Raw genomic sequence first — 14705 nt, 5'->3', positions numbered from 1 at the left:
GTGATGAGAGAGAATCATGGATCGGCTGCCTCCTGTACGCCCCCACACTGGGATGGAGCCCGCAACCCGGGCATACGGCCTGACTGGGAATCGAACCACGATCAGCGTTTGCTCCTTCACAGACAAGGAAGCCAGAGTCAGAGAGGTTGTCTGGTTCGGGGCCACAGGGCTAGCACACGGTCGCGCTGGGACAGTGACCAGGCCACGGCCCCTCTGGTGGCTTTTCTGCTTGTGCTTTTTCTCTCCTCATCTGGGGGACAAGTTCCTCCGCCCTCTTGTCCCCCATCAGTGACCCCGCCTCGCTGACCTCTTCCTGGTGGGGCGGGGCTCCGACATTGGTCCTTCTCCCTCCAGACCCGTTCTTCGGCCAGCGTTACATCCACATCCTGGGCCGGCAGAAGCTCTACCACGTGGTCAAGTACACAGGCGGCTCGGCGGAGCTGCTGTTCTTCGTGGAAGGCCTGCGGTTCCCCGACGAGGGCTTCCCAGGCCTGGTCTCCATCCACGTCAGCCTGCTGGAGTATATGAGCGAGGTGAGCGCTCCAGGCCTCCCCCATGAGGGCTGCCCCGGGGCGCCAGGCGGGCTGCTTCCAGAGGGCCAAGCCCAGGATCCCCTGCCCCCCGCTCTCCCCCACTCCCCTCAAAGCACCCAAGAGAGAGTCCAGGCTTGGAGACCTAGATGCCCCCACCATTCACGCTCCGACGAGGCTGGGTCCAGCTTACACTGACCAGAACAGGCTCTGGAGTCAGACTGCCCAAGTTCAGGCCCATCAGACACCGGGCAGGTGAACTGACTCCCTGGGCCTTGGTTTCCGACAAAAGCTCCTACTTCCTGGGATGGCCACGAGCATCCGAACTTGTAAGAACTCATTCACAAAGCACCCTCAGGTCCGTGGGAAAAGGGAAGGCAGAAAAGGCACAGCTAACAGCACGGGTGGGGAGGGGCCCTGGCCGCCAGGGTCTCAGACTGGCGCCTCCAGCGGGCACCGCAGAGACTCCAAGGGCAGCCTGGGCGGGACCATGTGGGCTGACTTCAGGAAGAGAACTTCGGTGGGGCAAGATCAGGAAGTGTCAGGAGTGTTCACTCAGCTGTCAGATAACCTGGGTTTGAATCCAGCCTCTACCACTTACTGACCGTGTGCCCTTGGGCAGCTACATAAGAGGTCTGTGACTCAGAGGTCTGTGACTCAGTTTCCCCACCTGTAAAACAAGGGTGATAGTGTACCTACCTCCTGGGGTAAGGCAGAAATGAGTCGGTGCGTGGAAAACCCCCACAGGGCCTGGCACACAGTAGGTGCTCAATAAATGTACTCTTGCTATCAGTGTCCCCCACTTGGGAAGGCAGGAGTGACAAGCACCCTGACGAGACTTTCGGATCCCCTCCCCTTCTCTCCCACGCCAGGAGATTCCGCTGACACCCATCTTCACGGACACCGTGGTGTTCCGGATTGCTCCGTGGATCATGACCCCCAACATCCTGCCTCCCGTGTCCGTGTATGTGTGCTGGTAAGCAGTGGCCATGGTGCAGACGGGCAGTGTGGCAGAGTGGCTATCGCTGAGGCTTCAGGGCAGGCAGACCTGGGTTCAGATCCTGGGTTCAGATATGTGACCTTGCAAAACTCACTTGGCCTCTATGAGCCTCCGTTTCTCTGAAATGCTAGCATCACAGAATCTCTGTGAGGATTAAATGAGACCAATCATCTCATTCATTCAGCAATGCTTTTACTGAGCACCTACTATGCGCTAGACAGCCGTAGCAAGATGAGAAGCAGGGGAAAGAAGCGCCTGCAGGTGGGTGCTGGCCACACCCAAGGGCCTGAGGTCCGGGCCCATCCCCGGCCTCCGTGCTAAGCAGAGCTCCGCTTTGGAATCCGGGGGAGTCAGAGACAAGGCTTGGGGACAGGTGGGGGTGAGAGTCCCCCTCCTCATTTTGTTTGTTCATGACCTTGGCAAACACCGTGTGTGTGGGTGTTTGCTTGGCCCTTGAGTCCAGCGGCCTTTGCAAAGGTGACTAAACACAGGCGTGGCCTCAACTGCCTGGCACAGCCTCCAGGTGCCAGCTGCTCTTGCCACCTCAGTGGCCCGGCCCTCGTCCCCCCTCACCCTTCCTCCCGGCCTTCCCCTCTCCCTCACCTTCTCAGCATGAAGGACAATTACCTGTTCCTGAAGGAGGTGAAGAACCTGGTCGAGAAAACCAACTGCGAGCTGAAGGTCTGCTTCCAGTACATAAACCGCGGAGACCGCTGGATCCAGGTGAGGAGCCGGGCTGCAGGGCGCGGCCCAGGGCTCAGGCAGGAAGCGTTGGCTTAACGTCAACATCCTGGCACCGCCCCGCGCCACGTGTGGGAATTCTGCCGTCAGCTCACACATGCACGTGTGCTCAGAGACATACATGTATCAGGCAGTTCACTGCAGCGTAGGCAGCAAAAGCCTGTAAAACAACCCAAATGTCCCTCCACGGGGGACGGGGGGCACACGTATGATAGGGCAGCCTTCCCGTGGAGGAGTCTACAGCAGCTAGGAAGAAGCCAACTGTAAATACAGAATGAGCTCCAAGGTAAGGTGTTCCTTGCAGGAGGATGCTACCAGTGGTGTTTTATAAAACGGGGTTGACATGAACACACACACGCTTGGCATGTGCAGAGCCCGTCCGTGGAAGGAAGCGTAGGAACAGAACGAGAGCCGTCACCTGCGGTCAGGAAGAGAATTGGGGGTGCTGGCTGGTACTCACTGGTGGTGCTCTGACTCATCTGATGGCTCCCCTTGGTGTCCCTGCAGGATGAAATCGAGTTTGGCTACATCGAGGCCCCCCACAAAGGCTTCCCCGTGGTGCTGGACTCCCCCCGAGACGGAAACCTGAAGGAGTTCCCAGTGAAGCAGCTCCTGGTGAGATGCTGAGGGCCACGGCCTGGGACGGGGTGGGGCGCGGTCCTGGGGACTCTTACAGGACGGAGTGGTCAGGAGACCTTGGGCACCCTTGACAAGTTAATCTGTTGCCCAGAGCCTCCGTTTTCCCACCTGCGAAATGGGTCAGTTGGAATAGTGATCTCTAAGGGCCTTTCCTGCTCTGATACCTGATGCATTTCCAACAAATGGAGGGTTTTCTGTTAGAGGAGAAGTAGGAACTGTGTGTCACAAAGGCCGGTCGGGGGCCCTGAATTCTGCCACTGCCCCACCCCCAACTTGCAACGAAATAAGATTTCAAGAGGAAAATTACAGTTAAGCAATTGTCAAAAATCATGGTTACAACTTCACAGCTCATTAAAGCTGTGGTCTTTCAGTGCATGTGTGTTTTTTTTAATGTTTTCATTGATTTTTAGAGAGAGAGGAAGGGAGAGGGATAGAAAAATAGAAACATCAATGAGAGAAACATCATTGATCAACTGCCTCCTGCATACCCCTCACTGGGGATCAAGCCCACAACCCCGGGCATGTGCCCTGACCGGGAATCGAACTCTTGGTTCATGGTTCAGCGCTCAACCACTGAGCCACACCGGTCGGGCTGCATTTGTTATTTTTTAAGCAATTTGACACCCACCCCCCGCCATTTCCACTCCCCTTTAATGCCCCCCCCAAGAAATCAGGGCTCCTCAGAGGCGACCCCTCGCCAGGTTCACACCTGCTTCTTGTGCACCTTCACTCACCTATCCCCCTCGTCACAGGAGATGGGGAACCCCTTGGTGTGAGCGCAAAGCTCTGGAATGTCAGGCAGACCTGGCCTTGGGTCCCGGTTCTACCCCTTAGCAGCAGTGTGGCCTTGGGCAAGCAACTCACTCTCTTTAGGAGTGGCCTGAAGCCTCAGCTTGCTCATCTGTAAAATGGGGATGGAAACGGTATCCATCTCACAGGATTGTGGTGAAGATCGAAGGCATCCTCTCAGGCATCCGTGCTGCACCTGATACACTGCCCATCACTAGCTGTCGTTATGTTTGTCGTTCCACAGCCCTGGACACTGTCCTCGGTGAGGACTGTCCCTTCCCTCCAACACTGGGAGGGGCAGTCAAACCGGCCCGCCTCAGGCATGAGAACCGAGGCTTCCCAGACCCTCCTCTCACGGTCCCTGGGTCACCACCTGCCTTCAGTGTTAGCTGCCTGCTTGCAAAGCCTGGCTGCATTGTTCCCGGAGGCCTGTGCCAAGCCCGGCTCCGTGCCGAGTGCCTGCCCGCCTGTGTGACGCTGTGAAGCCCCAGCTGCCCCAGCCTCCCGCAAACCGCACCTTGCCATCTGGGCTCCCAGGCGAGAAAGCGCTAAGCTTCAGCCGTCCATCCCACCCGCCACAGCTGTCCCTGGAGCCTCTCAGCTGGGCCAGGATAAGCCACACATCTTCCCACTTCACTTTTTCTTATTACAAGGATTTTTGTCAGACGAGCTTAATCCCAGCCCCAGTGCAAGTTCCTAAGCAAGACCCCTACTTTTTTTTTTTAACCAAAAAATCATAAAAGGAACCATAAAATTCAGGTGGTCACCAAGGTTATACAACTGGTGACCCCTGGGGCTATGCCAGCTCCAGAGCCCTGTGCTAAGAAGGATTCTGAGGCTACATCTGGGCTCGGTGAACAAATATGGTTGTTTGGGGACAGGTTGGAATGTCATATGTCATCTACCTGCCAATTCTCCATGTATCAGTCAGCTTTCACTAGGTAAGGCTGCAGTAACAAACAACCCCCAAATCTCAAAGCTTGACAACAGCAAAGGCCCATTTCCTGCGTACACTCGTGTTGGTTGCTGGTTGGTTGTCTGCAGCTCTGCTTCCTTGTTCCTTCCTCATTCTAGAGGCCGGGCTGCAGGAGCAGCTCAAGTCTGAGTAATGCCATTCTCCCAGCATGAGGGTGGGAGAGAGTTGACAGGCATACGCAGTGGATCTTACGGCTTTGGCTCTGAACTGGCATGCGGCACTTCTGCTCACATTTCATTGGCCAAAACAAGTCATATGACCAAGTCTGATACTGGGCAGGAAAGTATATTCCTTCTACTGGGAGAAACCAGAAGTCACACAGCAATAGCTCAGGATGCAAAATCCTCTTACTGAGAAGAGGGGAGCAAGTCTCTGGGAGCAATAATACAATCTACCACCTTGCCGCAGGTCACCTGATCCAACACCTCTTTGACAACTGGGGAAACTGAGGGTCGGAGAAATGAAGAGATGAGCAGGGACATCCATAGCACAAAAAGACTAATCCTGAAATCACTGATGTACCATTTTCATGTTTGGGAAATACTAGTAGAGGCGCATGCAGAAACTCAGACGCATGCAAGCACATTCACACACACACACACACACACACACACACACTCATATTCTCATGTTCATGCCCACACTCACACCAACATGCTCACAAACTCAACCTCCCCCTGCCAGGCTCTATTCTTTGGTGGGAATAAGAAGACCATGGAAGACCCCCGCCCAGAGGCTACGTGCCCACAATGCCAGACCTAAGGTGGTCAAGGCGTGATCATCAGAAGGTGACTACGTTGGGGCTAAGGACGCTACGTGGCTGCAGGACACTAATGATGGGTGTGTGCCCCCTGCCTAGGGCCCAGATTTCGGCTACGTGTCCCGGGAACCCCTCTTTGAGCCTGTCACCAGCCTCGATTCCTTTGGGAACCTGGAGGTCAGTCCCCCCGTGACCGTGAACGGCAAGACATACCCCCTGGGCCGGATCCTCATCGGGAGCAGCTTTCCTCTGTAAGAGAAGCCGGGGGGGGGGCTGGGGGGCAGGGGGGGAGGTGACTCTGTCTCTTTAGGAATGGCTTGGGTTGCTCATACATGGAGCAAATGACTGAGAGAAAGAACCCCTCCCTTGACTCTCTGATGAGATACAGACATTTATGGAAAGAAAACCAAGTTAGCCAGTACATCTCAGCATAAATTAGGGTCAAATATATAAAACTAAATAAAAAGCTATCTTCCCAAAAGGGGAGGCTCTATAGTGAGATTATAGGCCACGTCGAGAAGGGATGAAGGAGTCTGGAGAAGGAACACTGAAAGAGAGGAATGGGAGCACACCAACCAATCCTTGAGGGGCCATACACAAGAGTCATAAGACCGCATGGCCCTGCCCCCAAGCCTGAGTCCCTGGCTCCATGGCTTGTCCACAACACCCTCCTTCCATCCCCAGATGCCCACCCTCCCCCGAGTCAATGAAAAGACAGAGTCTTCCTTGTCAGGGCAGTTGCTGCGGAGGTAGTGAGTACTGTGAGTCCTCACTTCACAAAAGGGCTGCCAGGAACCTGCACGTAGGGGACCAGCCAGGATTTGTGCACCAAGTCCCTCAGCCACATGGGATGCCCTACCTTCTTCGTGGAGGCCACTGGCTCGTCGGTGACCATTCGCCCACCTTTCTGTCCTCCCTCCACTCAGTAGCCTCATCCATTCAGCAGGCATTTCCCAAGCACCAGCCAAGTGCCAAGCCCTGTGTCAAGCAGGAGGCTCCAAACAGGAAGCCCAGCCCTTGCCTTCAAGGAACTGGGGATTGAACAGACATGAAACAAGGGGGTGTACAGTGACATAAGGGATGTTAGGGAGCCCGAGGAACCCAAGGAGGGGGTCTCTGACCCCCATGGGGAGTTCAGAGAGGGCTTGTAGAGACAAATATTTATTGAGAGCCTTCTCGGTGACCAGGCATTATTCTAGGCTCTGGGGACACAGCAGTGAGCCAAACAGACCAAGTCCCAGCTCTCGGGGAGTTTTTATTAGGGTGGAGGAAGCACAGGAAATAAACATGGAAGCAAGAAAATAAATAAGATACCTCTGGATGCTAATAAAGATAATGAAGAAGATAAAATAAGGTTACATGATCAAGAGTGATGGGGCAAGGGTACTTTAGCGTTTGTGGTTTTGAGAAAGTAACTTGAAAATGAGGGCTGGATGATGAAAAAGAGGCAGCTATGGGGAGATCAAAGGGAAAGAACATTCCAAATAGAAGGAACAGCAGTGGCAAAGCCTTGAGTGGTAACAAACTTAGCAGGTAGCTGGAGCAAACAGAACAAGGAGGAAGAAGGGGACATGAGGAAGGAGAATCGGGCAGGGGCCAGATCAGAGAGGAATCTGTTGTCTACCATAAGGACCTTCTGTTATATTCTAAGGGTAATGGGGAGATTGAAGACCTCAAGGGGTCTGGAAATCAGGAAGGGCTTCCTGGAGGAGGCGTCACTTGAATAGATTAAAAATGAATTAAGTAGAAGTTAATGTAGCAAAGAGGCACAAAGACTAAGGCAGATTTTGGAACCATGCCTGTGCCCTAGACCCTCCAGCCGTCCAGGCGGGACCCCTGAACACAGAAGCCGGGGCTGAAGGCTGGGCTCCAGGCCCTCTGCACAGGCTCTAGCTGCCGCGAATGCTCCCTTCTGTCCCCTTCGGCTCAAACGCCTCCCTGCCTGCGCCAGGTTCTCTCAGCCCTGCAGCGCGGGCTCCTTCCCATGACTGCTCTGCTGATGCCACCCTGGGTTCAGGCTGGGGCCCAGAGGCTGCAGGCCTCCTGGTGAGGCAGGCATGGTGGGAAGCCTTCTAAAACACTGCCTCCTCCCAACCCTGCCCCAGGTCCGGCGGTCGGAGGATGACCAAGATCGTGAGGGAATTCCTGCAGGCCCAGCAGGTGCAGGCGCCCGTGGAGCTGTACTCAGACTGGCTGACCGTGGGCCACGTGGACGAGTTCATGACCTTCATCCCCATCCCGGGCACAAAGGTGAGCTGGCTCCTGAGGCTGGAGTGATAGGATAGTGGAGAACCCCTGTACTTGTCAGCAGAGGGTGGGATCTAGAGGAAGTGGAAGAAGGAATTAGGCCGAAGGTGGTTTGTATGTTGTAGGTGTAGCAGCTAAATTTAAATATCTTTTTATTGATTTCAGAGAGGAAGGGACAGGGAGAGAGAGATAGAAACATCAATGATGAGAATCATTGATCAGCTGCCTCCTGCACGCCCCTACTGGGGATCAAGCCTGCAACCCGGGCATGTGCCCTGACCAGGAACGGAATGGTGATGTCCTGGTTCACAGGTCGATGCTCAGCCACTGAGCCACACTGGCTGAGCTAAATTTTTAACCCAATATTTCCAAAATATTAGCCTTTCCACCTATCAGTGATAGATTTTTGCATTCTCTTTTGCTTAAGTCTTTCAAATCTGGTGTGTGTTTTCCTCTTAACATCTCAATTCCGACTAGGCACAGTTCAGATGTCCAATAGCCGCACAGGCTAGTGGCTACCGCGTTGGCCATAACGCCCCAGAGAGCATGCGTAGGGGCCTGGGGCTCTGGAAAGAGGTTCTCTCACTCTCTGGAGTAAAAGGAATGGCTGCAACTTCATACCCTGGGAATCGTGTGCAAATGGCCCGGCCTCTTGGCCACTTGAAGAAGCTCTTCCCTAAGTCCAAGGCCACCCGTGACTCTGAGCTTTGACTCCCTGGAGGGATTTCTATAGCAGGAAGGGCGGGAAATATTCCTCTGACGTGAGAAAACCCTGCCAGGCAGCCTTTGCCACGCGGCGGCCCCTGGGTGTGGGGAGGCTTGAGACAAGTGCAGACAGGGCTCTGGGTCCTCGGGGCAGGGCTCCCTCACGCTCCGCGGCCACTTCCCCTCGGCTGACACTGTCCCCCTTGCAGCAATTTCGGATGCTCATGGCCAGCACCTCGGCCTGCTACAAGCTCTTCCGCGAGAAGCAGAAGGAAGGCCATGGCGAGGCCGTCATGTTTAAAGGTGAGTGCCCACGGGGCCCGGGCAGGGAGCGGGGGCTGAACCCCCAGAGAGACCCTGGGGAGGATGGGGCTGATGACCGAGTTATATGCTAAGGGTAACGGAGGAGATTTCACCTGGCGCTGCCCTCCTGTCCCTGAGCACCCAGCTCCGTGGGCGTCTGGTCGGCTCCAGGCTGCCTCCGTGGTGGGAAGCATGCTGGACCGTGAGCTGCCCACGGCTCCTCAGTGTATCAGCAGCAGCGCCGAGGGCTCCTCCGGGGCCTGGAGTAACTTCAAATGGCCCCAGGCCCAGAGGAGACTGAGATGGCTCAAAACTGATATACATCTGCCTTCAGGGAGCTCGCGTTTTAGAAAGGGAGAAAGAGAGAAACACACATCCTGCATCTGAGGGGCAGGAAGAAAAGGGGGAGTCAGCAGGCCTGCTCTGCAACCACCACTGTCAGTCCCAGAGTGGGACTTCCCTGCGTCCTTGGGACAGCCACACAGAACTGGGACAGACACAGGCGGGGTGAGGTTTGCTCTTAAATTAATCATGGAAAGACGGACAGCGGGTGAGGCGGAGAGAGGGAGCCAGGTCAGACGGGCCATGGCAGTTTCTTACGCTTTTCTTAAATTACTTTTGGTCACTTGGAGGTTGGTTTCCCCAGTCCACCTACTTCCAAAAGGCTCCTCCCTTAGGCGGGCAGACACTTACACCCATGGCTGCCCTCCCCGGGCAAAGGCAGGGTTCCTGGCAGGGACTGCTGGCTAGGACAGGCAGGACCCGTTTAAGGCCACTGTCCTTTTGAATCCTTCGCCGATGGAACTTTTTTTTTTTTTTCCTGGGGTTGGCAGGCATGAGTCTTGACTTTCTGGAGGCTTCGTTCTATATTAAACATGCCTCCAAATCTATCCATAAGATCTAAAAACCATTATCTTTGTACAAATACAGCTCGGGAATAGGTGAGAGCCCCAATCTGTCTGCACTGACAAGCTCTAGGCTGGGAAGTACAATGTATCAGAGACTCTTCCCAGGATGTGCCACTCGCTTTGAGACCTTGGCCAAGTCTCTGTGCCTCCGTTTCCTCATCTTCCATTCTAGCTCATAGAAATGTGGGGAGATGACTGAGGTAATCCATGCAAAACATCTGGAAGCGTGCCTGCACACAGTAGGTGCTCGATGAGGGCAGAAACCACATGGGCCACGTGGTGGGATAGGAGGCAGATGCCGGCAAAAAGCAGGGCAGGGGCCGAGCGTGAGGCAGGTCTGGAAAACAGGAGGGTGACACCTCTGGGCATCTTGCTCCTGCCATCCTCACCCGGGAAGGCTGCTCATCCTCAGAAGCAGGCTCCAGGTGGGAGACTCAGGTGGCTCACTGTGCCACCCCACCCTCTGGCCAGAGAGAGAGCAAGGCAGCTGCCACTCACTCGCTGGCCTGGAGGACATGCCCTCCCCCCCACCCTCCCACCCCCCTGTAAGGAGTGTGTGCTGCCGTCCCCGGGCAGAAGGGGCCTCGTTTCTCCCAGGGTTGCCCTCCTGTGCCCCAGCCTGTTCCCAGCCCCAGCCCCCTCGCCCTAGCAGTCAGCCCAGAAGCTGGCATACCTGAGGCTAAACTGCCCCCTGTCCTCTGATCCCCACAGGCTTGGGCGGGATGAGCAGCAAGCGGATCACCATCAACAAGATTCTGTCCAATGAGAGCCTGGTGCAGGAGAACCAGTACTTCCAGGTACGGGCAGGCAGGGGCCCAGCTGCTGCTGGGACTGTGCCCGATGTCACCTCTCCCATCCTCAGGGCTTCCGGAGGGAATGGCCAAGGGTTTCAGGGCACATGACAGACGGAAAAGCTTCAGTGAGCATTGGGCTCAGCCTCCCTGCTTGACCCCTGTGCTAAAGCCGGGAGCTGAAGGGTGACAAAGACAGGACCTGTGTCCGCAGAGGCTAGAAGCAGACAAGGGGTCTGGGAAGGTAGGCATACCAGGCAGCGCTAAAGAGCCCAGACTCTGTACGGCTGGAGAGCCCGTAACATTTGGGGGAGATACACCCCTTTAAAATATGATGGAAGCGCCAGACCTGCTCTCCAGAAAAATGCATATATGAATATATGCCCTGAATTTCGCAAGATGAAATGGGTCCCTGGGTGAGGAACAAATAGTCACATGTATTAGTATGTGAAATCCTACCAGGTATGGGACATTACTATACATGCGTGACCAGGTCAGGACAGCAGCCTGTCCCGGGAACCAGCACTTAGGGGGAGGCAGGGAAGGGGTGCTCATTTATGTCAGAATGGACATCAGTTATGATCAGTCTCTACGGGGGGTTGCAGTAAGCAATCTTTGCTCTGGCCTGAGTCCAGCTTGCGGGTCCAGCAGCAGTTACATCATGGAACAGTCTCTCCTCCATAAGTACGAAGTTTACAAAAATAAAAAATAAATTAAAAAACACAGAAAACCGATTTAAACAAAAACACGTGATTGGCTCATATACGCGGGAAGTCCCATCGTGGAGTGGATTTCAGGCACAGCTTGATCAGGACTCCAGCTCCATTTACCTGCACTTCTTGGGTCTGCAGGTGCCCTCGTGGGTGGGAGCCTAGCTGTAACAGTTCTCACATCCACCCAGAACACCACCCATAAAGACAGAGGTCTTAGATGCCCCCAACAATGAAACAAAATGCCTTCAACCTGACCTACTGTCCATCCCTGAACCCGTCCCTGGGGCAAGGCGATAGGGGCGAGCGTCCACTAATTAGTTCTCACCAGAACGTGCGCGTGTGGGCAATCCAAGGCAGACTTGCAGGGGAAGGGGTGGAGTGGAGGCTGGAGAAGCGAAATCCACAAAACCCAAGCCATGTTCACAATACCCCTCAGTGGCTGAAAGTTGACATTATAATATCTGCTCTCTGGTCATTTTTTGGCATCCGATAGATCTGAGGCGAATTCTGGGGTGAATTATGAGCTGAAATCATGCCCCTCCCCACTTTTGGCAGTACGACCTGGGGGACCTCACTAAGAACTCCATGTCTTCAGTCCCCTCAACTGGGGTTCACCTCCCTCAGGGTTCCAGGTGGCGACCCCGAGTATTCATTCCTTACCCCCGTGGCTTTCTCTCTGCTGTGTAGACACCCTTGGCTAGCCTCAGCCTCCCCATTCCCTGAGGATCCAAAACGTCAGCCCTTTTTATAAGAAGAAAAGTGTAGGTGAAGGGGTTTGGAATTCAGGGGGCAAGTAAATCCGGTAAAAGCTGCAGTCTAGTGATCTTCCGAGCATCCCCTGAGCATCCTCTCATGACCGTGATTCTTCATCTGCATCCCGGGCGGGGACGCTCTCTCCCTGGAGCACAATGGCTCAGATACCGTCTTGGTGGCTTGCAGCCCTCCTGGGCCATGAAGGTTGGATTGCTTGCAGGTCTCCTGAAGTCAGGGCAGGTCCCGTCATACACTCCAGGTCCTGGAACAATAGCTTCTACATGCACCAGTCACCAAGCCTGGTAACCATGTGCCTACAGCTATGTACAGTTCTGTGTCAGTGGCAGGGATGTCCTCTCACTGCCTGTCCTCCCTCCCGCTCCCAGCGCTGCCTGGACTGGAACCGTGACATCCTCAAGAAGGAGCTGGGGCTGACGGAGAAGGACATCATCGACCTGCCTGCTCTGTTCAAGATGGACGAGGACCGCCAGGCCATCGCCTACTTCCCAAACATGGTGAGGCGCTCGGGGCCCCAAACCCCACCCAGGCCAGTCAGGGGGCAGCCAGATCCAGAAGGACCCCCGGGCTGAGGCCGTCCATCGGGAGGCCCAGGTCCCAGTCCTGGCTGAGCTGCTGTGTGGCCTCACACCCACCCCAGGCACTTGGCCTCTCTGGGCTCACTCCTTCTGAAGGGACATAGGCTCGTCCTGGCTGCCTCACCGGCTCCTGGGGAACCCTTTACCTTAAACAGATAGGAAAGGGCTGTGTACGTTAATAAGGCCTTTATGGAGCCCTAGATGGTGTGGCCCAGTGGATAGAGCATCGGCCTGTAGACCAAAGGGTCCCGGATTCAATTCCGGCCAAGGGCACATACCTTGGATGCAGGCTCCTTCCCAGCCTGGGCCCTGGTGCAGGAGGCAACCAATTGATGTATTTCTCTCACATCAATGTTTCTCTCTGTCTTTCCCTCTCTCTTCCACTCTCTCTAAAGATCAATGGAAAAATATCCTCGGGTGAGGATTTTTTTTTAAAAAAGACCTTTATGGACAGGGGAATTCTTGTTATCATAGAGGAGAGTCTATGATACATGTAGACAACACCCTCCTGTCCATGTACGCGTTTACATGCATGCATGTATGTACACACAAATACACGTATGCATTTACATGCACGTGCTGCTGCATACATAGATAGCTATGTGCACCTACACACAGAAGAAAGCCTGATTTTCCACTTCAGCTCTGCCATGTATGAGTTGCTTAGCCCCCTCTGTGCCTCAGTTTCCTCAGCTGTAAAGTGGGGACAAATCACAATACGTACCTCATAGAGTTGTTGGGAGGGTCCAGTGAGTTTAGAACAGGGCCGGGTGCATAGTAGGTGCTCACTAAACAGGAGCTGTTGCCCTGCCCTCCATCCCAGGTGAACATGATTGTGCTGGACAAGGACCTCGGCATCCCCAAGCCGTTCGGGCCGCAGATCGAGGAGGTGTGCTGCCTGGAGACGCACGTGCGCTCGCTGCTGGAGCCCCTGGGCCTCTGCTGCACCTTCGTGGACGACATCTCCGCCTACCACAAGTTCCTGGGAGAGATCCACTGCGGCACCAACGTCCGCAGGAAGCCCTTCGCCTTCAAGTGGTGGCACATGGTGCCCTGACCTGCAGCGGGCGCCGCGTGCCGGTCTCAGCCACCTGGAAACTAGGCCGGCCCTGTGGTTCTCATGAGGGCAAGAAGCCCCTCAGCCATAAGCATCAAGAAACTTTGAAAAAACAAAACAAAAAAGTTTATGACTTACAGGACCTAGAAATGACACAGCACACCTGGGGCCACCCAGCGAGGTCGTGGGGCGAGAGCGCACGGGCCTGGGGTTCTGCTTTTATTGGGGTCGAGGATGGGGGCCCAGGGTTTCCCCAGGCTCACTCTTCATTGCCATATTTAAAACATAACAGTGGGATGGTAAAGCCCAGAAGAGGAAAAGCCAGCTGCCCAGATGGTCAGTTATCAAAGTCAACCAAGATCTCTAAGAGAAAGGAGCCTGGGGCAGTGGCCGGGGTGGGGCCGGCAGAGAGACCATGCGCGAGAGCCGTCATCAAAGTGGCCGCCTCGGCAATCAGCTTCAGCCAGGCTCCTGCATGGCATCCCAGAGAAAACCCCCAGTCAGGGCCACACTCGGCACGTCCCTCCCCTCCCGAGGTCTCCCCCAGAGCTCCCCCTGCCCAACCAGACCCACTGGGAGGCCTGAGGAATTGGAGAGGGATTTGGGATGTCGGTGCCTTGCCCTCTCTCAGAAGGCCCTCAGCGTCCACTGACGTCACCCCCAGGGAATCTCAACTCTGTCCTTCCTGAAAAACAGCCGGGCGCTTGGCCAGTATGGGTACAGCCCTGACATGAGAACAGCAAAGCCGCAGCTACCCAGATCCTTCCCCAGAGGAGCCTTGGTCCCTTGTCCAAAACTGCGTGCAGGTGAAGGGAGGAGGTTCAGGGCTCGCCAGTTCTCCTGGTGGCCACGCCCTGAAGTCAAGGTCGATCGCGTGGAAAGGGACCTGGGACCCCGACGTACCTTAAGCTGCCATCATCATTTCAAATTCACCTGCCTCCGGGTTCCAGGTGGCGACCCCAAGTATTCATTCCTTACCAGCCCCTCCCACCCCTTGGCTTTCTCCCTGCCGTGTAGACACCCTTGGCCTCCCCATTCCCCGAGGGTCCAAAATGCCATTAGAACCTTCCCTGGAAGCGGATTCTATCAGAGCAGCCTTCTCCATTTCCCAGAGGCTCCTGCCTCACCTTTCTCCTGGACACAGGCTCTCCCAGATGCTCGGGGCTTCTCCCCAGACAGGCATCCTTGTGGCCGGAG

At 55.2% G+C, this 14705-nt stretch overlaps 1 protein-coding gene across 1 annotated transcript in view; it reads left to right on the top strand.

Annotated features, from left to right (window-relative positions):
* The window catches only part of PADI2 (peptidyl arginine deiminase 2), a 45469-nt gene extending 31677 nt beyond the window's left edge, over nt 1–13792 (top strand). Inside the window, exons 7-16 of the mRNA XM_008148165.3 lie at nt 355–533; nt 1403–1506; nt 2142–2253; nt 2779–2886; nt 5535–5686; nt 7541–7685; nt 8597–8690; nt 10310–10395; nt 12242–12370; nt 13275–13792. Of these exons, the coding sequence (XP_008146387.1) occupies nt 355–533; nt 1403–1506; nt 2142–2253; nt 2779–2886; nt 5535–5686; nt 7541–7685; nt 8597–8690; nt 10310–10395; nt 12242–12370; nt 13275–13508 (1343 nt within the window). The 3' untranslated portion in view covers nt 13509–13792. The remainder of the gene's footprint in view (nt 1–354; nt 534–1402; nt 1507–2141; nt 2254–2778; nt 2887–5534; nt 5687–7540; nt 7686–8596; nt 8691–10309; nt 10396–12241; nt 12371–13274) is intronic.
* Nucleotides 13793–14705: the final 913 nt, after the last annotated feature.

This window comes from Eptesicus fuscus, chromosome 9, assembly GCF_027574615.1.
Source record: "Eptesicus fuscus isolate TK198812 chromosome 9, DD_ASM_mEF_20220401, whole genome shotgun sequence".
NCBI classification, from domain to species: domain Eukaryota; kingdom Metazoa; phylum Chordata; class Mammalia; order Chiroptera; family Vespertilionidae; genus Eptesicus; species Eptesicus fuscus.
The sequence above is the reverse complement of the archived record's forward strand: the minus strand, read 5'-3'. Positions and strand labels throughout refer to the sequence as shown.